The sequence below is a fragment of the Protopterus annectens genome, chromosome 4.part0 (assembly GCF_019279795.1).
Source record: "Protopterus annectens isolate FY-2018-M chromosome 4.part0, PAN1.0, whole genome shotgun sequence".
Lineage (NCBI taxonomy): Eukaryota > Metazoa > Chordata > Ceratodontiformes > Protopteridae > Protopterus > Protopterus annectens.
The window spans coordinates 672,267,631-672,294,536 of NC_056733.1; the positions used below are offsets into that span (position 1 = coordinate 672,267,631).

The window sequence follows — 26,906 nt, forward strand, 5'->3', positions numbered from 1 at the left end:
TGGCTTTCAGCAGGCACTATTCCTTATAAGTGGGGACTAGAATTTGATTTGCATCAGTGAGGATGTATCTGGGGAGACCAGAAGGGAAAATAAAATAAAAGAGGGTAGGTTTTTGAAGAAATTTATGAAAATATTTGGCATGGAAGATGTGAATTCAGTACTAGGAGATTGGAGTGAATTTACATTATATTTCATAGGAGCATGTGCATTTAATTGAAAGTTTTGATTCACATCCAATAACTATTTCAGATCATGTGTCAATAATAACTAAACTAAAATGCAAGGTAATGAAATAAAAATGAGACACTGTCACTTTCCCACCTATCTGTTAAAAAAAGAGGAATTTAAGGAATGTGTAGTGGAAATTTGGGAGTCATTAGGGAAGATGGACATTTCTTCTGAAAATATAGCTAGGTGTGGGATACAATTAAAGTGGAGCTTAAAAATAGTGTTGAAATAAAAGAAAGGGAGATATGATTAAGAAGTAACAATAATTATTTACAGGGATTGACAAATGTTAAAAGTATTGCAGTATAGGGGAAATCACACAGAACAAGAAGAGAAGTAATTGCAGAATGCTAAACAGAAAATAAGGGATTACATTGATAATATGTGTGTTTAGAAAGACTGCTGTTAACTACTTTATGACTAACTCCAGAGTAGAAAAACTTTCAGTACAACTCCTCAGGCAACAGAAAGTAAAAAGGGTTCTCACCAAGCTTAGGGAGCCTACAACAAGGAAGATAACCAAAGATCCTGTAGAGGTACTAGAAATATTTCAGAAATGTTATGAAAATCTGTATAAAGCACAGAAATATGGAAATCAAGAAAAGGTGCAAATGCAAATGTTTATGTAAAAATTAAATAAGCCAAGATTAGCGGTAGATAAGGTTCAATTACTCATGGTTGGACAAAAATGGTGATGTACAACCAATCTAAAGGAACATTCCCAGGAACAGATGGTATACCTGTGGAAGTTTGCTAGCTAGGAAGGAAGAAACTGAAAGACATGGTAGGCTTTGTTTAAAAGTATTTTAAAAGGAGAAAAAGCACCAACATCCTGGAAGAAAGTGATAATAGATGGTGTAACACCTGAAGATGGTAAAAGCCTATCAGATCCAGCTTCATTTAAGCCATTTTAATTCTAAACCATGATAATAAAGTGTTTATGTCAATAATGGCCAAACGAATGGCAAAGGTGATGCCAAAATTGATAGATATGGATCAGCAATGTTTTTCTATGGAGGGGAGGCAAACATTTGACATTAACAGATAATGATCCAGATGGAAGCAGAATATAAGAAAATACCACTGTTGGTGGTGGTCTTGATGCAGAGATAGCATTCAACAGACTAAGCTGTGATTTTATGAATAGGGCAATGGAAGCATTTGCATTCCCTGATGAAAGTATAAGGTTGATTAGGAGGATATATGAGGGATCAGAGGTGGAAATTAAAGTGAGTGAGTGGGTTCCTCTCTGATAAGTTCTGTTCGAGCAAAATAAGGCAGGGGTGTCCTCTTTCCCTTTTGTTATTTGTATTATATTTAGAACCATTTGCAAAGAAAATACGGGACGTAAAAATTCAAGGATAGAATTTATTTTACTTATTTATTTATTTACATTTGTTAACCAAGTTAGTCCAACTGGGCCAATGGCTTTTTTTCAGTGGAGACCCAAGGAGAAAAGCTGATAAAATCAGAAAATGAAATTTCAGTGTTGTGGAACATTTTGAGACAGTTTCAAGTATTTTTGGGACATAAAATAATGATAATAAAACAAAGGCAATACTTGTAACTATGTACCCACATACGAATTGGTTCAACAATGTCCATATTTATGGGGACATGATATAATGAAGTCCTTAGGAGTACAGATTAAAAAGGATTCTGTTATTGCAGCTAAGGATACTTGGGAAGAAACTAAACAAAATATAATACAAAACTGATAAATTGGAACTTCTGTTTTATGAATATGGATAGAGAGATACAAACAGTCAAAATGTTTTTAGCCCCTTTAGTTTTATACATGTCGGGTATATTTTTATCAGCCAGAAGAGAAGTTGTGTACAGCAATAAAGAGCTGAAGGATTTTATCTGGGAGAGGAAGATGGCAAGAGTCAAACTGGATAAGCTGACCCTTCCAAAAGAACAAGGTGGTTTAGGATCACCTGATTTGAAAGGGGCATTTCAGAGCTACACAGTTAAAGCTCCTACACATAGCACAAGCAGAAAGCTATAATTTAAGCATTTTAATTACATTATCAATTATGACACAGGCAATCACATCTATAGAAATGAAAATAAACCATACAGACATTTGTTTTATTATACATCACTTATAATCTATCCAGCCATTGTCAAGCAATCATTTCATAGTTCAATTAAAATTTGGCCTTCTTTTAAATGTTTCTCTTCTAAACGTTATTCTGCATGCATTGTTTCAACAGTTCCTATTTTTTTCTATGTAATTTGCTCCTACTCTTTTCTAAACATCCCATTTCCAGTTGTTTTATCTCTGTTACTATATTCACTACTTCTAGTACAGTTGGTTTAGACTCTGACTTCCATTTTCTAATAATTGATTTTTTGGCAGCCACCATAATTAGACTTGGTAAGGCTTCATTCACTATGTCTAGGCAATTCCGATTCTGTATCATAGCTCAAAAAATCATTTCCTTAGTTATACCAATTTGCTCACCCAGTATTTCTGTTCCCAATTACCTCTTTCTTCCCTATCACACCTCCAACGTTTGCTACCTACCTGACGAAAAATTCTTTGGAGTCTATTTGGGATATAAAAATAACTATATAAACACTTCCAAGCAAACATCCTAAATCTTCTAGACTTTGTTGCATATTTGGGAGCCATGCATATATCTCCATTGTTTCTTTATGAATTGCTTATCCAGTCTCTTTCTTTTCCCAATCCTTTCCAACCTTCTCTGATTCTTATAGTTAACATGCAGTATTTTGTATGTTCTATGAATTATCCCTTTTTTAACATCAGCTTATGTTCTACTTTCACTTAGGATTCCCCTACTCCTTCCTCTTTGTCTATACTCTATCAGTCCTTGACAGGGAAGGCCGTCCCTATTCTGCAGTCCAAATAAATTCTTGTCCTCTTCCCATCCTATTACTTTTCCCTCTCTAATCATTTGCTCCCAATACCTTGGTTTCTTTGCCACTTTTCTCCTGTAAATTTCAGCCCCCTCTTGCCTATTGTCTGTAACCCTAACTTCAGTCATCCTTATCGGCAGAATCTCCATTCACCATTCCTATTGGGTTAGTTCTTAGAATACTTTCTGCTACTTTATTAATATAATATTCTGCATGGTTACTGTTATTCTCCTTAATAATCTCCATTCAAAATCCCAGTCTCTCCTTGTTTCTTGAGACCCCCCCTTTTCATTATTATCCCCTTCCACTTTGAATTATAGGTTTCTGCAGCTGCTTTGTATAGCAGCCTTAAACGTGTAGCTCTAAAATACTCCTTCAAATTGGGCAATCCCAATCCACCTTCCTCTGCTAGAAAAATCAGCTTATCCCACTTGACTCTTGCTGTCTTCCCCTGTCAAATAAACTCCTTCAGATGTTTATTAATTGCTATCCACAATCTCTCCTCTAGTTGATAAAAATATGCCTGACTAGTGTATAACACTACAGGAATTAAAAACATTTTTACTGCTTGTATCATAACACAGCCTCCAATTCATCAGTTTTTGTATCATCTTCTGTTTAGTCTCTTCCCATATATCCTTAGCTGCCACACTGGAATCCTTTTTAATCCATTCTCCTAAGTACTTTACCGTGTCCCCATAAATATGGATATTGCTGAACCAGTTCGTGTGTGGGTACATAATTTATAGTTATTGCCTTTGTTTTAGCTTCATTACTTTTGTATCCAGAAAAGATCTGAACAGTCTCAAAATGTTTCACAACACTGGAATGTCCTGTACTGGTTTTATCATGTATAAAATAACATCATTTGGAAATACAGCCAGCTTTTCTTGACTACCATACCAATTATATATTTGAATTTCTGAGTTTCTTATTTTCTTTTCCAGTGGTTCTATATTTAATGCAAATAACAAAGGGAAAGAGGACATCCCTGCCTAATTCATCTGCTCAAGTAGAAATTATTAGAGAGGAACCCACTCACTTTAATTTTTGCCTCTGATTCCCAATATATCCTCCTAATCAACCTTATATTTTATCAGGGAATGCAAATGCTTCCATTGCCCTACTCATAAGGACCCAGCTTACTCTGTAAAATGCTCTCTCTGCATCAAGACCGCCAACAACAGTGATATTACATTCTGCTTCCCTCTGGATCATCAGTGTTCTGTTAATGTTGTCAAATGTTTGCCTCCCCTCCACAAACCACACTGGTCCATATCTATAAATTGTGGCATCACTTTTCCCATTCTTTTAGACATTGTAGACATAAACACACTATAATCATGGTTTAGTATTGAAATGGGCTTGTATGAAGCTTGATCCGATGGGTCTTTACCCTCAAGTTATTACAGCTATCACCGCTTTCTTCCAGGATGTTGGTAGTTCGTCTCCTGTTAAAATATTATTAAAGATCTGGAAGGTTTGTTTTGTTTATCAGTTTTTCTCTTCTAGCTTCCAAAGCTCCACAGGAATACCATCTATTCCTGGGGACTGGTTATACATCACCATATTTATCTCATTAGCTGTTAGTAATGGAGCCTCATCTACCTCTGACCATGGCAAATGTAATACTTCCATAAACCTTTCCATTTGTACCTTTTCCCGATTTCATATTTTTCTGATTTATACAGACTTTCACAGAATTTCTTAAATATTCTAATACTTCTATAGGATCTCTTATTATCTTCCTTGTTGTAGGGTCCCTAAGCTTGATGATAGCCCTTTCTACTTTCTATTGCCTGAGTCATTGAGCTAAAAGTCTTTGTGCAATACAGTGATTATCAAAAAACAGTTGCTTAACAGCAATCTTTCTAAACATGTGCACATTATGAAAGTATTCCCTTACTTTCTATTTAACACTCTGCAGTTGAGCCTCTTTTTGTTCTGTGAGATTTCCCTTATTCTGCAATACTTTAACATTTGTCAGTCCCTCTAAATAATTCTTGTTACTTCTTCACCATATCTCCCTTTCTTTTATTTCCACCCTAGTTTTAAACTCCACTTTAATTTTATCCCAGTATCTAGCTATATTTTCAGAAGAAATTTCTATCTTCTCTAATAGCTCCTGAATAATTTCCACTAACCATTCCTTAAATTCTTCTCTTTTCAATAGATTGGTGGGAAAGCACCAGTATCTCATGTTTATTTCATTACCCTGCGTTTTTATTTTAGTTATTATGGGCGCCTGATCTGAAATAGTTATTGGGTGCGTATCAAGACTTTAAATTAAATGCACATGTTCCTGTGAAATGTAAATTCTTTCTAGCCTAGCCCAGTTTTTTTTTATCTTGGGGAATAATATGTAAATTCGGGTCTATATTAGGAAGTCGAATGCTGAAAAGAGTGAATGCTCTTACATCGACCCCTAATAACCGAAACCACAGAATGTCAAACAGCCGGAACAGCGATTTTTCTCCCAGGGAAAAAAATTGTTGGGCCATTGCCGGGACATTGCCATTTCCTCCACTGTGGTGCGATCTCAGAGTTGGTATATTTAAGTAGGAGATGTATGTTCGATATTGTGTGGTTTCGGTCTTTAGGTGTCAATGTAAGAGAGTTCACTCTTTTCAACATTTGACTTCGTAATATAGACCCTGTACATTCATCCTGGACTCCTAGTACTGAATTCACATCTTCCATGCCATTTTCATAAATATGCTCAAAAATCTATCCTCATTTGTTATATTTTCCATTCTGGGCCCCCAAAACACATCTTCACTGCTGCAAATCAAATTCCAGTCCCCACATATAAGTAATACTCCATGTTGAAAGCTGATTATTTCTCCCAGTATTTTCTTAAACTCCATATAGCAGTTTTAGGTGGAATATAAATACATGCCAGTGTAATCCTCCTCCCTTGCCAGTAGCCCATTAGTACTAGAAATCTACCATTATTATCTTTTGTATCCTCTTCTATCACTATTGGAGCTCCTCTTGCAATTAATATAAATACTCCTATTTTCCTTTGTCCCAGGTATTCCACTGAATAATCATCCTGAAAACCTCTCTTTATCAAAATCACATGTTCAGTTCTTTCCAAGTATGTCTCCTGCAGCATAGTATATGCACTCTGCATTTTTAATATAGTTCACGTTTTCTTTTTTTTGCGTTTACCTGCGAGTCTACTGACATTTAAAGATATTACATAAAGCATCATTGTGTCAAATAGTCATTATTCCCACCGTTTATGTGTAACGTCTTTTTTTTGTTAAGTGTTTAGTTCCAACTTTTATGGTACATGCATACACTGTTTGGCATGTTGATCTTTTATGCAGCTGTTTCTGGTCATATCTATTTGAGCCTATGTCACATCTTACAAAACATTTTCTTTTATTGAAAACCCTCAAAAAAACAAAACAAAAAAAACACACTCCCAAAACCTTGTTGTTGTGTCTTGCGGCTTATCCCGGTTAGGGGTCGCCACAGCGGAATTCCGGTCCGCTAATGTTTGGTAGTGGATTTTTATGTGCCGAGTTACCAGCCCTGATGCACAGCCTTCAATGAAGGCACGCCCATTCACGCATGCCTCCACACAGAAGACGCTCTAGCTGAGAATCAAACGCGACGTCTTGCTGTGAGGCGACAACGCTACCAACTTAATACTACCACATAAAATTATGTACATCTTCAAATATTGAGGTTTTACCCTCAATAGGAACATGTCCCAAACTGACAGTCACACTCTGACTTGGGTTAAACTAAAAAAAAAAAAAAAAAAAAAAAAGGTTATCCATGCTAAGATGCATGGCACAGCCTGTACGTCTACTAAGTGCTGTTTGTTTTCAAATTATCTTTATAGCTCTCCCAGCTGGGAAACACTTGAATGTTTTCAGAAAACATAATCCCCTAGCCATTTCGCTTTATCAATTGTCTCCATGGAGACATGAGGACCAGATACAAAGTTGTTACTAAGCATACATTGATTTGCTAGATAAAAGCTTTAAAATATTCATTGTTCTTTTTCATTTACTTGCTTTCTCTTAAAACTTGTTACTAGATCAAGCTAAGGGCCTTAATCCAGTCATTTCCCTACGCAAGACTGAGACAAAATACATCAGATTTTCTTCTGTCATGCTCTTTTAAACCAAACTTTTCTTCTTTTTTTTACACCAGTGTCTACATTTCTTAATAACAAACAAGGAGAAAGACAGAAGAAGGGAGAAAGAAAAAAAAACAGGAGTACCGGTTTACATTACTTTCCCCATTATAGTTACAAATAACTGAGAAAACTTTATAACATGCAAAGAAAATAATGTACTATGAAAATATTACTTTTATGAGAAAAAAAATTTGCTTTACTTACAATTAACAATCTCCCTCCTCTTCTCCTAAGTATTTTTCCATAAATTAATGGGATCAAGTTGGGCATATGCTTTAGAGTCCCCTATAAGTTTAACAAAGTCAAAAAGTCCAATATTTCCAGATTTTTTGTTCTGTCATGTTTAACAAATATAATTATTGCTTTGTAATCCCACATTTGTCAATTTCCAAATTACTGATTTAATTACTGTTCATCTCCATCTCTCAAATCCTGTCTCTGCTTAATTTCCAACATATTCTTGATTCATCTAGTCAGCTCTTGTGCTTTTTTCCTTCTGTCAAGCATTTTCCATTGAAACATTGGAAAAGGTTTCACTGGCACAGTCTCTCTGTGGTCTTTCTTACAAGAAGAACAAGAAGCAGAGTCTCCTTATGTTTCACAGCTCACTTTTGTTGGACAGACTTCTGTATTTCCTCTTTAGCATGTACTGCATCAAAAAATGATTTTGTACCACCAGGAAATAATATTTTGAAGATAGCTGGGTACAGAAGTTTGAATATCATGCCTGCTTCTCGAAATTCCCTGAACAGTCAAATAAATGTACTCCTCTTCTGCCTGGTGTACAGTGAGTAATCATTGTCCACAAAAACTCTGCTGTCTCCCACTTTTAGTACTTTGTTCTTCTACCACAGTTTTGTTAGAAATCAACCCCTTCTGTTGGTTGGATTGCATCTTTACTATTAAAGGTCTAAGTTGCTTTCTCATAGCCAGGTTTGGAGCATAAACATGGTGTATCTTTCAATTAGCAACTTCTGCTATAGAATACCAGACTAGTTTCAGATTTGTGCTTTTGTAAAATTAATACAGTCTGTTCCATTCATCTTCTGTGGTACAGCAGAAAATCTCAGGTTTTCCCTATGTGCTTTGTCTTCTAATTATGTTATTTTTTTAAACAGCTCTTCTTAAGCAATCTCATATTCAGCCAGCCTCTTCTTCATTTTGACCTCTGAGTTTTGCAGTTTTATCACCTCATCTGAATATCTGTTTAAAGTTCTTCCATTTTTTCCAGCCTTTTATTATTTGAGTTGATATACTCCATCCGTGTTTGTTTACTTTAATCAGATGTGTGTACAGTTGTCTTATACTTTCCTCTAAGTTACTGGAAGTCATGTATGCAGCTTGCACTGCTTTTTGCTGATCAGCTGAAGTAACTCTTCCCAGTCAGTGTTTTTTTTTTCTCATCTTTTGTAGCTGATTTTCTTTCAGATCCTCTGTATTTCTTTCTTCCTGGCATCCAGGCAGTGCTCTTACAAGCCAGCTTCTGAAATTTACCCAGAAATACAAGTCCGCCAACTTTCTCTGCTGAGTTTCTGTGTTCACACTTGAAGAGCTAGAATTAAGCTATTGCTCAATGTGCAGTCATCTTGGAAGTTCTCAAAATAAAACATATTTTGGCCCTTTCAGGGCATGGAAAAGAGGTTTTCCTACATGTCTGAGTTACTACTGTAACAGCCAGAAGTGTCACCCAGAATCCTAGAGTTACATTTCAACTCTCACCACAGTGAAGCAAGACATTTTCCTTTGTTCCATTACCCTCCCAATACTCAGGCACACATTATTGATGGATAACTTTGCCCCCCCCCCATTACAGTTAAGCAGAACCAATTTGCATTACTTTCAGTCCTACAAATCTTACAGACATGCCTGCCCACAGTTAACAGACTGATGGCACCCACTAGAGATTACCACCTCCTAGCATCTACCTGGAACATAGTGCTGACTAGCTGAATAGATTCAAGTACTGTTCAGCAACACAACTGGCTGTTTTAACAAATTCGGATGCCCCACCAAAAAGTAGCCTGTGTTTCTTTCCCATATTAGAATGACATGCATAATGGTATGTAACACCTTTTTCTGTGAGGATGACATCATACACACATACCCGTTCCAACAGCAGGCTACAGTATACTCCCCCCCCCTAACAAAGGAACCAACTTTAACGCCATAGTTTTTGTGTCTTTGCATTATGCAAAATGCCAAATTTTTGATCCGAAGAAGCTTGATATAATGGGAAGCCATGCATCTAATTACTGTTTTGTTTGTTGGTTATATTTTCCAAAAAAAAAAATAAACAGAAGAAAAGGACTCTTCATGCTTATTTGTGGTACTAGAATGTAAATGTACACTTTAAGTACAAAGCAAGTTCAACCACAGAAAGTTCTTATTTGTTTCATGCCTGGGTCATTTGTGCAGATGAACCCTGTGGCAGTGAAACACTAAAAATGATCTTCCTAGGGTTTTTCTGATTTTTACTTACTGGTTACAAATTAAAAGGGAACTGTGTGTGTGTGTGTGTGTGTGTGTGTGTGTGTGTGTGTGTGTGTATATATATATATATATATATATATATATATATATATATATATATATACACACACACACACACACACACACACACACACACACACACACACACACATATATATGTATACTTTTTTGTAAACTCCTAAAAACCAAAACCAGTTTTGAGAAAGACTGAAACAGAACCAGTTAAGATAGAGATTCTGCTATGACAAGCATATATGACCTTTCTATAAACTGAAGGTAGAAAATAAGATGAGAATCCAACAAAGTTGCAGTGAAAAGCAACCAGAAGTAATTCTTCTAAAATGTGAACACCCAAAGGAGTTTGCTGTTTGTACTTTAATCAGAAAAATGTTGAGAACAAACAGCAGATGTCTGTTCAAAATGAATATGCTTTGAAATGACATTTGAAATATGCAGGTATCACCCATAATGTTTCCAGAAGTATTAAACTATCGAAAGAAATTCACAGAGAAACCTTCAGAAGGTGCCCAAAGACATCATTTGCCAAGGTGGTTGTAACAATCAATATTCTCATGAACTATCAAAAATTCAACTGAAAGTGAGATCCTGAGTATACAATCAGTGAAACCACAAAAGTTTCACCTCCAAATTCTCTAGATTTGGAAGATTACTTAGAAAGCTACTTAGCACTTAGCTATAAATGCAGTTCATGAAACGACATGCAGTAAAAAGTGTGTTAATAATAAAGCAAAAAGGCAAACTACATCAGTGTATAATGCAATGCTGCCAATTCGAAAAACTGGCTAACTTAATGACCAGATATAGACCACAGAGAGATTACCTTGGACTACCTCACTACTGCCTAGAAGACTACTACAGTATATTTGCTGATAATGCAGCTTGTGAAAAATGCTTCAGTGGGGCGGGGAGGGGGGCTGTGCCTTTCTCCTCTCACTGTGAAGGCTCTGCCCGACACCATCAGCCTCAGTCATACAAACTTTAAGACTGCAACAGCTCAGAGAAAAGGGAAAATGCATTTCCCCTTTCTCAAAGCTAATGCAACTTTAGAGGAAGTCTTATTTACAGACTGAGGACTGCAGATGTGAAGACAAAGCCCTCACACTGCAGAAGCCAAAATTTCCCGCTTGCAAAAAAAGACATATTGTAAGCCATGCATATTAAAAGTTGAGGAAAAAGAAGTTATGTCCTTACCATAACGTTCCATGTGAGTTGTTCATCTCGCCTTTTTGTTCTTACACATGGGTTCAGAGCCGATCCCTCGGCTCCGAGTTGGCCGCTTTTCAAGCTCAGACTCTCAGAGAAGCTCGAGACCTAGTGTATATTCCATGATGCTCTACTGTAAATCCCCAGATCTAGTATGCTGCAACCAAAGACAGCCTACAGGAAGAAAGAGAACTACAGTGCCTACCTATCTAGGTAGCTATATGTTTGTAGTAGAAAGAAACAGTCTGTCCAAGAAGACAGGCTGACAAAACTCGACCAATCCACCAAGGCAACCATCTTTCTCAACAGGAGGGGGAAGGTGGGCGGGAATGTAAGAACAAAAAGGTGAGATGAACAACTCACATTGAACGTTATGGTAAGGACATAACTTCTTTATGTGAAGTTGTTCTATCTTGCCGTTTTGTTCTTACACGTGGGTAGCGTCCCAAGCACCCTAATCCTGGGTGGCTCACGGGAGAACACTCCTGAGCACAGTGGAACCAAAGGAAGTCCTGTCCCTGGAGGTCCTGTCCACTTTGTAAAGAGTGATAAACGTGTGAGGTTTTGACTACGTGGAAGCTGCACAGATGGCATCCAAGGGCAAATGAGCTGCATGAGCTAATGACGTAGAAACAGCACGGGTAGAATGGGCTTTGACGTTAGTTGGTAATGGCTGATTAGTGGAGGAATAAATGAATTTAATGCAGTCAGAAAGACACTTGGATAATGTGATTTTTGATACTGCAGAACCTTTCTTATTCTCTGCGTAAGAGACAAAAAGTTGACCCAATTGTCTGAAGTCTTTTGTTCTATTCAGGTAGAATCTCAATTGTCTGTGTACATCAAGCTTGTGTAACATATATTCCAGTCTGTTGGTATGGTGTCTAAAGAAGGTTGGAAGCTCAATGGACTGATTTAAGTTAGTTTCTGAACAGACCTTGGGGAGAAAGGTAGGGTTTGTCCTGAGAGACACCCTATAAGGGTGAAAAATCAAATATGGGGGCTTGAAGGATAAGGCTTGAAGTTCGGAGACCCTATGTGCAGATGTAATGGCTACCAGAAATATAGTTTTCCAAGACAGAAACTTTAAGTGACAGGATGAGGCGGGTTCGAAGGGGGCGAGCATCAATTGGGATAAAACAAGATTCAAATTCCAGGGAGAGACAGGGTGTCTGATAGGTGGTCTGAGATGGTGGGTCCCTTTCAAGAAGGTCTTACATAGTCTATGGGACATGATGTTAGACCCGTTAAACCCTACATGGAAATTGGAAATAGCAGCCAATTGAACTCTAATGGTGGCAGCAGCTGCACCATCATGGAACAAGGAAGACAAGAACTCTAAGATGGTATGAATAGGTGCCACATAAGGGTCAATGTCATGATGAGAAGCCCAGTGAACAAATAGTTTCCATTTGCTATTATATAGCTTCCTGGTAGACAGTTTATGAGAGGAAACTATAATATGTTGGACCGCGGGAGACAAATCTTGAGACCTGACTAATATGGGAATTGGAGCAGCCAAGCTGTCAGTTTTAGGGAGATGAGGGAGGGATGAAGAATTCCCAATGAATGAGTCAGAAGATCTGGCACTGGGTCCAGGATCCGTGGTTCTTCCACTCGATACTTCTGCAGGAAGGGGAACCAAATCTGATGAGGCCAAGAAGGGGCTATCAAAATCACAGTCCTTCCCAGACTTTTGGCTTTCTGTACAAATTTGGGGATTAGGGGAATTGGCGGAAGGCATATAGGAGGCCCGAGGGCCAATCGTGTACGAGCGCATCCCTCGGGTTGCTCCCCCGTAGGGGATAAAGGGCAAAGTAGCTGCTGCATTTGGCATTCATCGGAGATGTGAATAGATTGCAGCAAGGCTGGCCCCATCTGCGGAAAATCTTGTCTGCCACCTGTTGTTTGAGGGACCACTCATGAGGCAACAGTATGGCCCTGCTCAGCTTGTCTGCTATCACGTTGGATGACCCCGGGATGTGCATTGCTATTAGAAAGCGTCTGGTGGATACAGCCCATTGCCAAATTCTTAGGGCCTCTCGGCATAAGGGATACGATCTGGTTTCCCCTTGCTTGTTGATGTACCAGAATACCGACATGTTGTCTGTCTGAATAGCAATTGTACCTGGAGGAAGACAGTTGTGAAAGTGTTGCAATGTCAGGAACACCACTCTCAGCTCCAGGACATTACATGCAAATGTGATTCCATGCTTGACCAAGTACCTTGGACAGTCTTTCCCTGAAATAGCCCCCCCCCCCACCCTATCAGGGAAGCATCCGTGGTCACTGTGGCTGTGGGTTGGGGAAGAACAAAGGGACGTCCGACTACTAATTGGTCGCTGTTCAACCACCAATTGAGATCCTTCTTGCAAAGATTTGTTAATAGAATCTCGTTTGACATGGGCAGTCATTGGTAAGACCATTGTGCGAAGAGTAGCCACTGGAGTATCCGCATGCGCATGCGCCCTAACGGGACTGCTATCAGTGTGGCTGCCATTGTGCCTAATAGCTGCAGTATCTGGGACGCAGGAGCTTTGTTCTGGGTCAACAGACTGGACAATTGACTTTTTAGAGATACGATTCTTGCTTGAGGCAACCTGATCCTTGAATTGACGGTGTCTAGCTCTGCTCCTATAAAGGTAATACGCTGCAAGGACGATAACGCAGAATTTTCAAAGTTTAAGGTTATGCCCAACTGGGAACAAAGGTTGAAAGTGTGGCCTCTTGCTTGGATTAGTTGATGCCTGGAGGTGGCGGTGAGGAGCCAGTCGTCCAGATATAGAAACACCCGGAATCCTAAACATCTCAGGTGAGCCGTGACCACTGCCATACATTTGGTGAATACTCTGGGGGCTGTGGTGAGACCAAAGGGCAGGGCTCTGAATTGGTAATGACTGGCCCCTAGCCGGAAACGCAGGTGATCTCTGGATGATCTGCCCATTTTGATGTGGTAGTAAGTATCCTTGAGATCTATAGAGCACATCCAATCGCCCGTTTCTAAGAACGGAAGAGTCAATTGAAACGTGACTATCTGGGACTTTTCCTTCTTGACGAAGGTGTTGAGTTTGCTGAGGTCTAGTATGGGCCTCCAGTCCCCTGTTTTCTTTGGAACTAAAAAGAACCTTGAGTAAGTTCCAGATCCTATCTGGGCCACCTGGATGACTCTTTTGTCTAGCAGGTTTTGGATTTCTATGGCTGCTAGCTTTCTCAGACTGGGTGGAACGTCTGGAATCCTTGTACACATGGGGGGGAGTTTTGTAAAGGGAATGTAGTAAACTCTGGCAATGATGCTTTTTACCCAAGAATCCATTGTAATGTTTAGCCAGGCGTTTGGTTATAAAGCCAAGCGACCCCTGACTGCCTCCAGAGTAGGACAGCCGGGCTTCCTTTCAGGAACGCTGATAGGGCTTACCAGAGAACTGCTCCCTGGTTTTGCGGACCGCCTCTGCCGTTTGGACGACGTCTTCTGTTTTTACCCCCTCCTCTGACCCTAGAGGGTCCGTAGGTGTGTTTTGGAAAGCTCCTTGGGGTTTTCGGAACCACATTTTTCCACTTCGTTGCCCTTTGGGGTATGGGTCTAGTTGGAGTGGAAAAATGGACTCCTACAACAGGCAGAGTCTTTCCTTCTTGTTCACACCTAGTAAGCATCTCCTTAACTTTAGGCCCGAACAAGCCAGAACCATCGAATGGGGTATTGACAAAGGAAGATTTGAAGGCTTCCGCAAAGGAGCAAAGGCGCATCCAGGACGGTCTCCGAAGAGCTATCGCTGAGCCTGCTGCCCTACTCAATCCATCGGCAGCATAAGAAATGAGTCGCATGGATGAGTTTACTATAGAATTGAGGGAGTTGAGTTGTGCAGTCACCTTCTCAGAAACTGCATCAGCTGTGTTACCCTGTACAGTATCTCCCAGCTCTTTAAGGAGATCTCGTTGAAGGCAGGTAAAATGGGTCAGGTAGTTGAGCGATCTCATGGAAAATGCCGCAGAACTAAATATGCGTTTCCCATACCTGTCCATCATCCTAGAATCCCTATTAGGAGGATGGACAGAAGAAGAGGTTTCCGACATCTCTTTCTTGGTGGCTACCGCCATCACCATGGCATCAACTGGGACTCCCTTGGTAAGAAAGGCCTTGTCAGTAGGGGAAGTAATAAACTTGTTGGGCCTCAGAGGGACTGGTTCCACTGAATCAGGGGACTCCCACACCCTTCGAGCAACCAGATCCATTAGTTTATCGAAGAGCGGGGTAACCCAGGAGGTGGATGGTTGAGACCCAAAGGCCTTCAGCAGTACTGACTCGTCCTCAGTAGGGGCAAGGGACTGCCAATCACCCCTCTGTCTTAAGATCTCCAATATGTCTGCAAATGAGACATCCTCTGAAGGGGATCGTGGGGACCCTTCTGATTCCTCCAAGTTGGTATCCGATGTCAGGGATTCCTGTGGGGAATGCAAGTGCCTCCTCTTGCACAGTCTCTTCCTAGGTACTTCATCGGTGGGAGCGTCCAGTGAAGTCCCTGTAGAGCAGGGTCCACCCAATGGGGATACCTGAGGCCCTGAATCTCGACCCTTGGTAGGGACCCGTGGGGAAGAGGTAGAACAAGGCCCTTTAGGGGGAGGGGAAGAAAGAACCGAGGAGGTAGTGGTCTTAGCAGACATGACCTTCCTCATGGCATCGAAGGCACCAGAATCCCGGTCCGAGAAATCTGTCGGCTCCAAAGAGGCTGGCAGCTCTCCCGAGCCAAGACCCCCCGCTCCAATCCAGAGGATGGAGCCAAAGCCACCTGTGCCGAAGCCCCGAGGGGAAGGGTCGTAACCGACGTATCGGTCCGACTCTCCACCCCGGAGCCAGCAAGGGACTGTTGGCCCAGAGACGCCCCGGTCAGAACCGAGGTGATCAAGGTCGATGGAGCCGAGGGAGGTGGATCAAACCTTGGCTCCGAGGGCTCTACCAACATCGGTTCTGTCCGCCCCAGCTCCGAGAGCTCGATTAGCTTCGGAGGAGGAGAAGAAGAAATTAGGTCTGGGATTTCAGGCATCGAAGCTGAGTGGCTTGAAGCGGACAGCATTTTGGCCAGGGCCGGGTTCTCTAACAGCCTCTTAACCACTCGATCCAGGTCCACATCAGAAAGCCTCGAAGAATGTGTCGAGGGATGGGTCGAAGGAGCCGAAGATGGTACCGATTGAAAAATTGGAGACTGAGGAGTCTCCAATATCGGATCCACAACTGGGCTCAGAGATAAAGGATCAATACACGGCTCCGAGGACTGTGGAGCTGATGAAGGAACCATACCAGAGGAGCTTGGAGCCGATGACTTGGGCTCCGAGGACCCCTTGGAGGACTTCGACCCCTTCGAAGCCTTGGAAGAAAGGTCGGCCTTGTCCAACGTAGCCTGAAATTCAGGCTTCAGGAGTCCCCTATCTACCAGCTTCCTGCACCTTTCCAAAAGAACCCTGGCGCTAAAGGAGTGGCAGATAGAGCACACCTCCTGCAAATGAACAGAACCCAAACAGTACAAGCAGGTGGAGTGGTTGTCTGTAACAGACATTTTTTGACCACACTCACACCTTTTAAATCCTGACTTTTGTTTTTCTGACATCTTAAACAATATAAATTCAGGTCCCTGAATCTCAATATTAAGCCAAAGAAGTAACAACACACCAGTTATCTAGTATCTAAATTTTAACTACTATAGTTATTAACTATGAACTAAGCCTCTACAGGATATATGTAAATATATATATATATATATATATATATATATATATATATATATATATATATATATATATATATATATATATATAGATATATCTAAGGTTATTTAAAGGTGACAGAAGAACAAGTGCACACATACACAAGAGCTGACAGAGCCCTGTCAAGCCCAAACAGATGAGAGGCCTAGAAAAACCTTAAAGAGAAAACACTTCAAAAATTTAACTAGATGTAAACGAACTAACTAAACCCTAATACTATAGAAAAATCACATCTATTTTAACCATATAAGATAAAATTATCCACAAAAATTCTCTATAAATACAGAAAAATAAGTCACTGGCCCGAGCTTCCTCCGAGCTGTAGATCCGTTGCAGCGGCAAACTAGATCTGGGGATTTACAGTAGAGCATCATGGGATATACACTAGGTCTCGAGCTTCTCAGAGTCTGAGCTTTAAAAGCGGCTGACTCTGAGCCGAGGGATCGGCTCCGAACCCACGTGTAAGAACAAAACGGCGAGATAGAACAACTTCACATCAGAAAGTTTCTTAAATGCAGTCATACTTAAATGGAAAAGAATATGTATATATTTGTGTATCTGTTTTTAAACTATCTACCACAAAATAACAATGGAGTCCTCTGTGTTAAGAGAAAACTATCATCACAGCATATCTTTAAATATTAAAATATAAAAGAGATTAGGGCCTGAATATCTGATGCAAACAACAGCATAGCACTATATCAGCAAAGTTAAGAGTCAAAAACAAAACAACCAACAAATGTAACCAAGCACGGGAAGGCCAAGGTAAACAACAGATAAAGGGATTATGAACACAAACACTATGTGCATTAACAGGTTACTAGTCTGCCGTTTGTAAGAGTACGACAGCCTGTCATAACAATTGCACTTTGTTCATTGCTTCCACTGTTTTTGGCTGTGTAGCTACTTGGTTGAACAAACAGATTGAGGCCTTTTCTGTTCTGACTTGGGCAGGAGCCTTGACAACGTAAATGAATGCACTGTACAGAACAGTTTACACTGGCAACAGCAAGGCCTGCTTTTGAACAAGTCATATTAAAAGGGGTATATCTTGTGAAGAGCACAGAGGAACATGCAACAAGAATCTCGTAACAGGAAAATGTGACAAGGAAACTAGACAGCACTTAAGAATCATGTCAAATGATATTCTGAACTGTGAAACTGTTTTATGGACATAGCCAGATAACAGCTGGTGTTTGGATACATGCTGAGGCTATTAGAAGAATTATCTAATTACATATATTTTAAATTACTGTATAAGCAAGAAGAATTAGATCATTAGTACTGTTTGCCTGACAGTATAAATTCCTTCATTTTCCTGCTTGTAATTTGAATGCATCATTCTCTCTTGGCCTCCATTAACAACCATATATCAGCTTATTCTTATAAACTTTATGTATAAAAGAATCCTGTACCTGCCTTTACTACCAATATCTACAAGTTTTTATTTCTCACACAGCAGGAAAGTCAAGATTTTTTGGTAAATGCACCCAACTACACTGCATCCGGCAAGAGTTTGGGGCTCAATGTACAACGTACTCATAGGCAGACCTTATTTGCACAATGTGCACGTACAAATGCATACACATACCGATTGGTTTGTAGTGCCTGGCTCAAACACATGTTGCTCTAGGGAGTTCACATCCTGTTTGCCACCAGAAGGTGTTTCCTCAAGCACTACCATCTAGATTTCCTCCCTCCAAATGGAGAAGCTGGTATTATTCACTCAATTCCCATCTCCATCAACAAAATACGGGTCACCTAAGGTGTGCAGACACAGCTAAACCTCTGCAAAATTAATGTCTGCACTTCATCTGTCTTTCACTTGTCAAATGCTCATTAATGTGAAAATACTGCAATATTTCATTTTACATTGCAATTGCTCTTCTTACTCATGTACAGCATTGTCCTTCTGAAATGTGTTTGCTACTGCATTTTTTTTTATTTTGGAAAAAAAAAGGCATTGTGTGTTAATAAAACAAATCTGCCTTTATCTTGGCTTTAAATGAGCTCAGTGGGAAATGTTACAATTTTTCAACTTACGTAACTGATTCTACTGAGCACGATGTGAAAGTACCAAAATCGGATGTACTGCAGTCAGTATCACAGCAACAGTTCATATCACACTGAGACACCAATAAATCACAGACACAGAGAGATGAAACTGAAAAAGAAAGAAAAATTTTCATTAAAATAGGAAATTGTGAGGACACTACAGCATCGAACTGCATAATGCTACTAATACCACTCAGATAAATGCAGGAAAATGTTCCTAGTGCTACACATTTGGAAATAACACAAAAAGAATCCTGTTTTTTCACATCATGCAGCCTTTTTTAACTTGCATATAAACAACCCATGCATAGCATAAAATCAGTAATAATTTGCTTAAGACAGCCCAATAACTACCTGCTAAAACAGAAAAAAAGAGTAAAAATCTAGTTTTCCAGTTTTAAACTATTAACTGGAGTAGGACAAAAAATGTATTAACAATAAGAAGAAGTTATGTACCTACCATAACGTTCCATGTTAGTTGTCTTCTTCTCACCTTCTTTCTTGCTGGTTGGGTTCGGTGCCAATCCTCGGCTCCAAATCGGCCATCTTCAAAAGCTCGAGAGCTGCTTACTGGCTCGAGGCCCCCCCCTATATCCCATGATGCCTGGCGCTAGATACCCAGATCTCATTTGGTAAACCTAACTACAGACATAATAATAATAATTATAATAATAATAATACAGTAAACTGTAGTAGGATGCATGAATCTACTGGACAGACTGATAGTGAGAAGTAATAGCCAGAGAAGACTCAGCCAGTGATAAAAAAATAAGGAACTCCTCTCGGTCTACTAGGATAGGGGGGATGGAGGGTGGGACGCAAGAAAGAAGGCGAGAAGAAGACAACTAACATGGAACGTTATGGTAGGTACATAACTTCTTAATGTTAAGTTGTCTATCTCGCCTTAATTCTTGCTGGTTGGGACAGCGTCCCTAGCACCTCAATCCTGGGTGGCTCATCGGAACAGACTCTTCAGAACAGTGGAACCAAAATCAGCTCTGCTCCTGGAGGCCACATCCAGCTTATAATGTGAAATGAAGGTATGAGGATTGGCCCATGTAGCTGCCGCACAAATAGTTTCCATTGGCAATCTTGCCTGAAAGGCTACTGAAGTAGCTACAGCTCTAGTGGAGTGACCTTTTGGTTTAGCAGGAATCTCTTTATTCCTTAACTGATATATAAATGTAATAATAGATGTCAACCACCTAGATAAGGTTACTTTCGACACCAGTATACCTTGTTTACCCTCAGCATAGGACAGGAACAACTGATCTGATTTTCTGATTTGCTTGGTTCTATGCAAGTAAAAGCGTAATTGTCTATGAACGTCCAACTGATGTAATTTGTATTCTGCTTTGTTGGAATAATTTGGAAAAAACACTGGTAGGTCAATGGACTGATTCAAATTATTATCAGAAGCAACCTTTGGAAGAAAGGAAGGGTTAGTCCAAAGAGAAACTCTATCATTGTGAAAAACTAAGTAAGGAGGACGAACACAAAGAGCCTGAAGTTCAGAAACTCTTCTAGCCAACATAATTGCAACCAGAAGAAGGGTTTTCCAAGAAAGAAACTTCAAAGAACAAGAAGCTGCAGGTTCAAAGGGGGGCAGTATCAGGGAAGCTAAAATCAAATTCTGATCCCACAGAGGTGGGGGATCTCTTACTGGGGGCCTGAGTAGAGTGGTCCCTTTAAGAAAGGCTTTTCAAAGCTTATGGGACATGATGCTTGTATCAGCTAGGCCCGTATGAAAGTTTGAAATTGCAGCTAGCTGAACTCTAATTGTGGCAGAAGAGGATCCAGCTCGAAAAAGTTCCGCTAGAAATTCTAAAATATGGTGCACAGGGGCTGAAAAGGGATCTATATTCCTGGTCTCTGCCCATAAGGAAAAAAGTTTCCACTTATTAGCATAAGTTTTTCTAGTGGTAGACTTATGCGAGGATAAGATGACTTCACGGACTGAGTGGGAGATGTTCGGAAGCCTGGCTAAGGTCGGAAGTGGAGCAACCAAGCAGTAAGCTGGAGAGATTGAAGAGATTGGTGCAGTCCGCCCGAATGATGGATCAGGAGGTCTGGAAGTGGGTCCAGGGTCGCTCCAGAAGGTGATGATGCAGGAACGGGAACCAAATTTGTTAAGGCCAGTAAGGGGCAATGAGGATCATCTTGCATCCCAATGTGGTAGCCTTCTGTATTAGTTTGGGAATCAGAAGAAACGGAGGGAATGCATAAAGAAGTCCCGGAGGCCAATCGTGAACTACAGCGTCTCTGGGGAAGTGTCCGGGAGGAGAGAGAAGAAATTGTCACACTTGCTGTTGAAGGGGGTGGCAAAAAGGTCGCAGCAAGGCTGACCCCATTTGCGGAAGATTTTGTCCGCCACAGTCTGATTGTGAGACCACTCATGAGGCATAAGAATTGCTCTGCTCAGCCCGTCTGCTATAATGTTGGACTTCCCAGGGATGTGTGCTGCTATCAGAAACCGTTGGGAAGAGATTGCCCACTGCCAGAGTCTGAGTGCTTCTCGACATAAGGGGTAGGACTTGGTTCCGCCCTGCTTGTTGATTTACCATACTACTGACATATTGTTTGTTTGAATTGCAATGGTCCCGGTGGGAAGAGAGTTCTGAAGAGCTTGCAACGCTAAAAGCACGGCCCTCATCTCCAAGACATTGATATGCAGATGGTACTCGTGAGGCTGCCAGGTGCCTTGGACTGTTCTGCCCTGAAAATGCACCCCCCCCCACCCACCCAATCAGGGAGGCATCCGTGGTCACCGTAGTTACTGGAGGAGGAAGAACAAATGGTCTGCCCTGGTGTAATGATGGGGAAACCATCCACCAAACAAGTTGGTTTTTGCATGACTGTGTGATCATTATCATGAGAGACATTGGGAGTTGCTGGAAGGACCATTGTGTGAACAGCATTCACTGAAGAATCCTCACATGAAAACGTGCGAGGGGGACTAGTATGATAGCCACTGCCATGAGACCTAAAGTTCTTAGGATGAATCTGTCCTGAATTTTTTTGCATCCTAATAAGACCTGCACATGTTGTCGAATGTCTAACACTGTCTACTGGAAGTCTCACTGACATGTCCTTTGTATTTAAGTTTGCGCCTATAAAGGTGACAGATTGACAAGGCAACAATACAGACTTTTCGAAATTTATTGTGATGCCTAGTTTGGAGCAAGTTTTGATGGTGTAGTCTCTGGCTCACAGCAGGTGATGCCTGGTGGTTGCAGTAAGGAGCCAGTCATCTAAATATGGAAACACCTGGAATCCTTGCCATCTCAGGTGAGCGGTAACTACTGCCAAACATTTGGTGAACACCCTGGGGTCTGTGGTGAGACCAAAGGGCAGAGCTCTGAACTGATAATGAATGGCTCCCAGCCGGAAGCGGAGGAATCTTCTGGAGCGTCTGTCCATTTTGATACGGTAGTACGCGTCCTGAAGATCTATGGAGCACATCCAATTGTCCTGACACAGAAAGGGTAAAATGGACTGTAGCGTGATCATCCGGAACTTCGCTCTTTGAACAGACCTGTTTAGTCTGCTGAGATCCAGAATGGGTCTTCAGTCCCCTGTCTTTTTTGGTACCAAAAAGAACCTTAAGTAAATTCCGGATCCTTGCTGGTCTGCTGGGACTGACTGGATGGCTCTTTTTCTTAGCAGTTTTAAAATTTCTTGAACTGCTTGATCCCTTAGATTGGGTGGAACATCTGGAAGGGATTTGTTGGGAATGTGTGGAGTGCGAAGGAAAGGGATTTTGTAGCCTTCGGATATGATAGACAGTACCCATTTGTCTTGTGTTATACTTTGCCAGGCTTTTGGGTACAACGATAATCTTCCCCTGACTGCCTCCAAAGGTGGGCAGCACTTCAGGGATGCTGGAAGGGCTTGTCAGAGAAAGGTTCTCTTTGGCCCTGATTTTGCAGACCCCCTCTGCCCCTAGGGCGGCATCTATTGTTGTTCCCAACTCTGCCCCTGGAGGGGAACTCTCCACGTGTGTCAGGCATGGCTCCCTGGGGTTTCCAGAACCACATATTTCCACTCTTCTGACCCTTGAGATACAGTCTTGAAGAAGTGGAAAAACAGACTCCCACAGCAGAGAGAGTCTTGCCTTCCTGTTCATACCTGGTAAGGGTATCCTTCACCTGTGGTGCAAACAGAGCAGAACCATCAAAGGGGGTGTTGGTGAAAGACGCCCTGAAGGGTTCTGCAAAGTTGCATAACCGCATCCAAGCGTACCTCCTCAAAGCCACACCTGTGCCTGCGGCCCTACTCGCGCCATCGGCTGCATAAGAGATGAGCTGCATGGAGGAGTTTACTACCGAATTAAGAGTCGCCAGCTGGAAGGCAACCTTAGCCTGGGCCCCCGCAGCTGATGGATCTTGAAGGGCATCTCCTAGCTCTTTAAGGAGATCCCTTTGAAGGCGGGTAAAGTGGCAGAAATAGTTCAGCAACCTCATGGAGAAGGTCGCTGAGGAAAACATCCGTTTCCCATATCTGTCCATCGTCCTAGATTCTTTATTAGGGGGATGGACAGACGAAGAAGTTTCAGCTAACTCCTTTTTTTGTGGCCGCTGCTACCACCATGGCATCAACGGGAACATCCTTGGTCAGAAATTGCTTGTCTTGTGGGGCAGTAATAAATTTTGTGAGCCTGCGGGGAGTTGGTTCCATTGTGTCTGGAGCTGACCACACCTTTCGAGCCACCACAGACATCAGTGGATCGAAAGGCAGAGACACCCAGGAGGTGGAGGGTCGGGATCCAAATGCATCCAGGAATACAGACTCATCCTCGGAAGGGTTAAGGGTCGTCCAGTTCCCCCTCTGCCTAAGAATCTCAAGGATGTCTGAGAAAGAGACGTCCTCAGAGGGGGATCTCGGGGACCCTTCCGACTCCTCCAAGTCGGTATCTGAAGTGACAGACTCAGGGAGTCAACATGCTTCCTCTTGCATTTCCTCTTTCGAGGGGGCTCCTCTGAATGAACGGGGGAAGCCTCGGAAGAGGAAGATGCACCCAATGGGGTGCCCTGGAGCGCTTGTTCCCCATGCTTGGGGTCTGGAGGAGGGGCAGAGGCAGGAACAGGCACCATGGGGGAAGGAGCCGATGAGGCTGACCGTGAGGCTGACTCAGATGCCAGCACACTCCTCATGACCTCGAAGACGCCTCTTCCCGATATCGGAGAAGGCTCCGGCTCTGAAGAGACCGGAATCCTTCCCGGCACAGAGAGAGACGGCTCCGAAGTCGATGTAGGAGCCGAACTCACCTGCGCCGAAGCTCCGAGAGGGAGAACGGGGTCAGACAAGGGTCCGATGCCACTCACCCCCTCGGAGCCGACCAGGGAGTCCCGGCGCCCAGATCCCTCCAAGGACGGCACTATGGAAGAGATTGGAGCTGACGACGGAACCGAAAGTGGAGGTATCGGTGCCAACAGTCCCACGATCCCAGCCTCAGCATGCTCCGGGGCTCTGAGCTCAAGGGATGAGTCGAAGGAGGAACTACTGCAGAGACAGGTAGAGCCGAACCCCGATGAGGGGGGCTGGATAGCATTTTAGCAGGGCCTGCGATTTTAAAAGCCTGCTCACCACTCTCTCCAAATCATGGTCAGATAGTCTAGACGACCGAGAAGAGTGGGATCGATGACTTCTCTCCGACTAGCAACAAGGGCGACCCCAGAGCCGAATGTATCAACTCTAAGGATGACGATCTGGAGCATTTTCGACTCCCTGATGGTTCCGACAGAAGAGTCGGGGCCAACTGGGAGATAGGTACTAAGTTGGCTTGGAGATAGGTACTTGAAGTTGAAGCAGACACCACACCCGGTGACGGCTCCGAACTGGGAGCCGGCGGCTTCGATGGCTTGGAAGGTTTCACTGACTGAGCCTTGGCCGGTGATTCTTCAGGTTTAAGCAAACCCCTAAGGATAAGCTTATTCCTATGCTCCTGCAGGACTCTTGGACTAAAGGCGTGACACACCGAACAAGAGTCCTGCAGGTATAGGGCGCCCAAGCAATAGGCACAAGAAGTGTGACCATCTGTCAGTGACATTTTCTGACAGCATGAGTCACACTTCTTGAATCCAGACACTTTCGTGGCTTTAGACATTCCTGTAAAGGAAAAATCAAATTACAAAGAGTACAAAGGGAAGTTGGTAACTAGAAAAAAGCACACACAGTCCACACAAGTTGCCAAACCCTAACAGCACACACACACACACTTTATAATATAAGAAAGGCTAAACGGACCTACCAACTACCACAATTTCTAATGAAAAAATTTTTACTACCTTAAAAAAGAAAACAAGGATAAGCGTCTAACTGAAACAGCTTACCTTAAAAAGGAAAATGGGAGTGGGGGAGGGCGGGGAAAACTCTCTAAGAAGAAAACGAGTTTTCAAGGGGGGATTAATCACTAACAAATACCTACAATACTACAACTATGTATGAACACTAATTATTCTAACTAATAATATACAACAAGTTCTAAATATATATCAATAAATTGAAAAAATACTACCTGAGCCAGTAAACGCAACCTCGTAGCAGAAGCGGCAAATGAGATCTGGGTATCAGGCATCATGGGATATAGGGGGGCCTCGAGCCAGTAAGCAGCTCTCCAGCTTTTGAAGATGGCTGAGTCGCAGCCGAAGATCGGCTCCGAACCCAACCAGCAAGAATGAAGGCGAGATAGACAACTTAACATCAATTATGTCCCTGATGTTTTAAAATACCAAATTTTCCAGTTAACACAACAGAAAATCAAAACAATGTCTTTAAATAGCATAAAACAGTGAAACTAGAAGAGCCACGAAGCAACACCAACCATAAAACCAAACTGTTTATTGAGCGCTTTCGTCAGCAACATCAGCTGACTTCTTCAGAATACATTCACCATATAGTCATCATAACATTTAAAGTAAAAACTGATCACATGTCAGCAACAGGACTTTTGACCTAAAGAAACAAATCCTAAAACTTGACAAATTGTGAAAAAAAAAACATCTTAAAAATTCTCTTTAGTTGTGGACACCATCCTATTAGAAAACTGCTTATGATATTTTATTGCCTATTTTTGTAATTTCTCTCTCTTGGTCGCTAGCCAAAGTCTTTCCAAGCTATTCTTCCTCAAATGCTTCAAATGTCATTATCAGCTCACCTATTAATTGACTTTAGTCTAATAAATACATATTCACCTTTCTTAGATCCTTGTATGACAACAACCCAATCATTTCAATCTCCTCACTCAACTGACCAATGTACTTTATCTTTCCATAATCCCTTTTCTACCTTAAATACCACAGAATATCAGAACATAATACTGCAGTTCATATTAAACCATTACCAAAGTGGACAAGCAGTTCATTTTTCTGGGTACTGTAAATTAAAACACAAGCCAAAAGTTTTGTTCCTCAACTTATTCTTTCTTCTAGATGTATGATGAACAAAGGTCATACTATTATCCAATACTATACCTACGTCTTTCTCTTTCTACATAACATGAACATTCCTTGATATATTTTCAAATATATATTATAGCTTTTTGTTCAAGTTAATTGTACATTACAGTGACTCTGTCTCACAGCTTCTTTGTATTCATAGTTCAGTCCTGGCCTCCAGTCATTGTGGAGTTTTGCATGCTGTTTGTGTGTTTGCATGGGTTTCCTCTTAAGTCTCTCAAACACACTGAATGACTGTCTACACTGACCTGTCTGTTGGCAGGATTCAGAGATCCTGGCAGCACACCAAAACATTAGCCATATGGGTAGCCCACAAAGTGTTTGGTGTGCACTTAAAAGGTTGTCTTTTCACTGATTATGCCTAATAGTTATTTGCAGTATGTAAAACTGTGGCACACATCATTCTGACTTTATCTACAAAGTAAGCTGGGGTGTTGGGTTGTCACCTTTGATGTCCCTCCTAAAAACTGAAAGGAAGGCATCTGAAAGTCAATAAAATGTCTTAAAAAGTGCACTATTTCAGTGTATCATTCACAAGTGCCAACATAACAAGGGCAGTGTGTATAGCTTTTTCAATATGCCAAGTCCAAGCACCTGCATCCAGTAGTGCAAAGCCTGGAACTGCCATGATGCACTATTGCCTCTGG

At 41.5% G+C, this 26,906-nt stretch overlaps 1 protein-coding gene across 1 annotated transcript in view; it reads right to left on the minus strand.

Annotated features, from left to right (window-relative positions):
* Window positions 1-26,906, minus strand: part of TCTN1 (tectonic family member 1) — a 1,166,238-nt gene that overhangs the window by 1,045,399 nt on the left and 93,933 nt on the right. Inside the window, exon 3 of the mRNA XM_044068635.1 lies at window positions 18,791-18,911. Coding sequence (XP_043924570.1) covers window positions 18,791-18,911 — 121 coding nt within the window. The remainder of the gene's footprint in view (window positions 1-18,790; window positions 18,912-26,906) is intronic.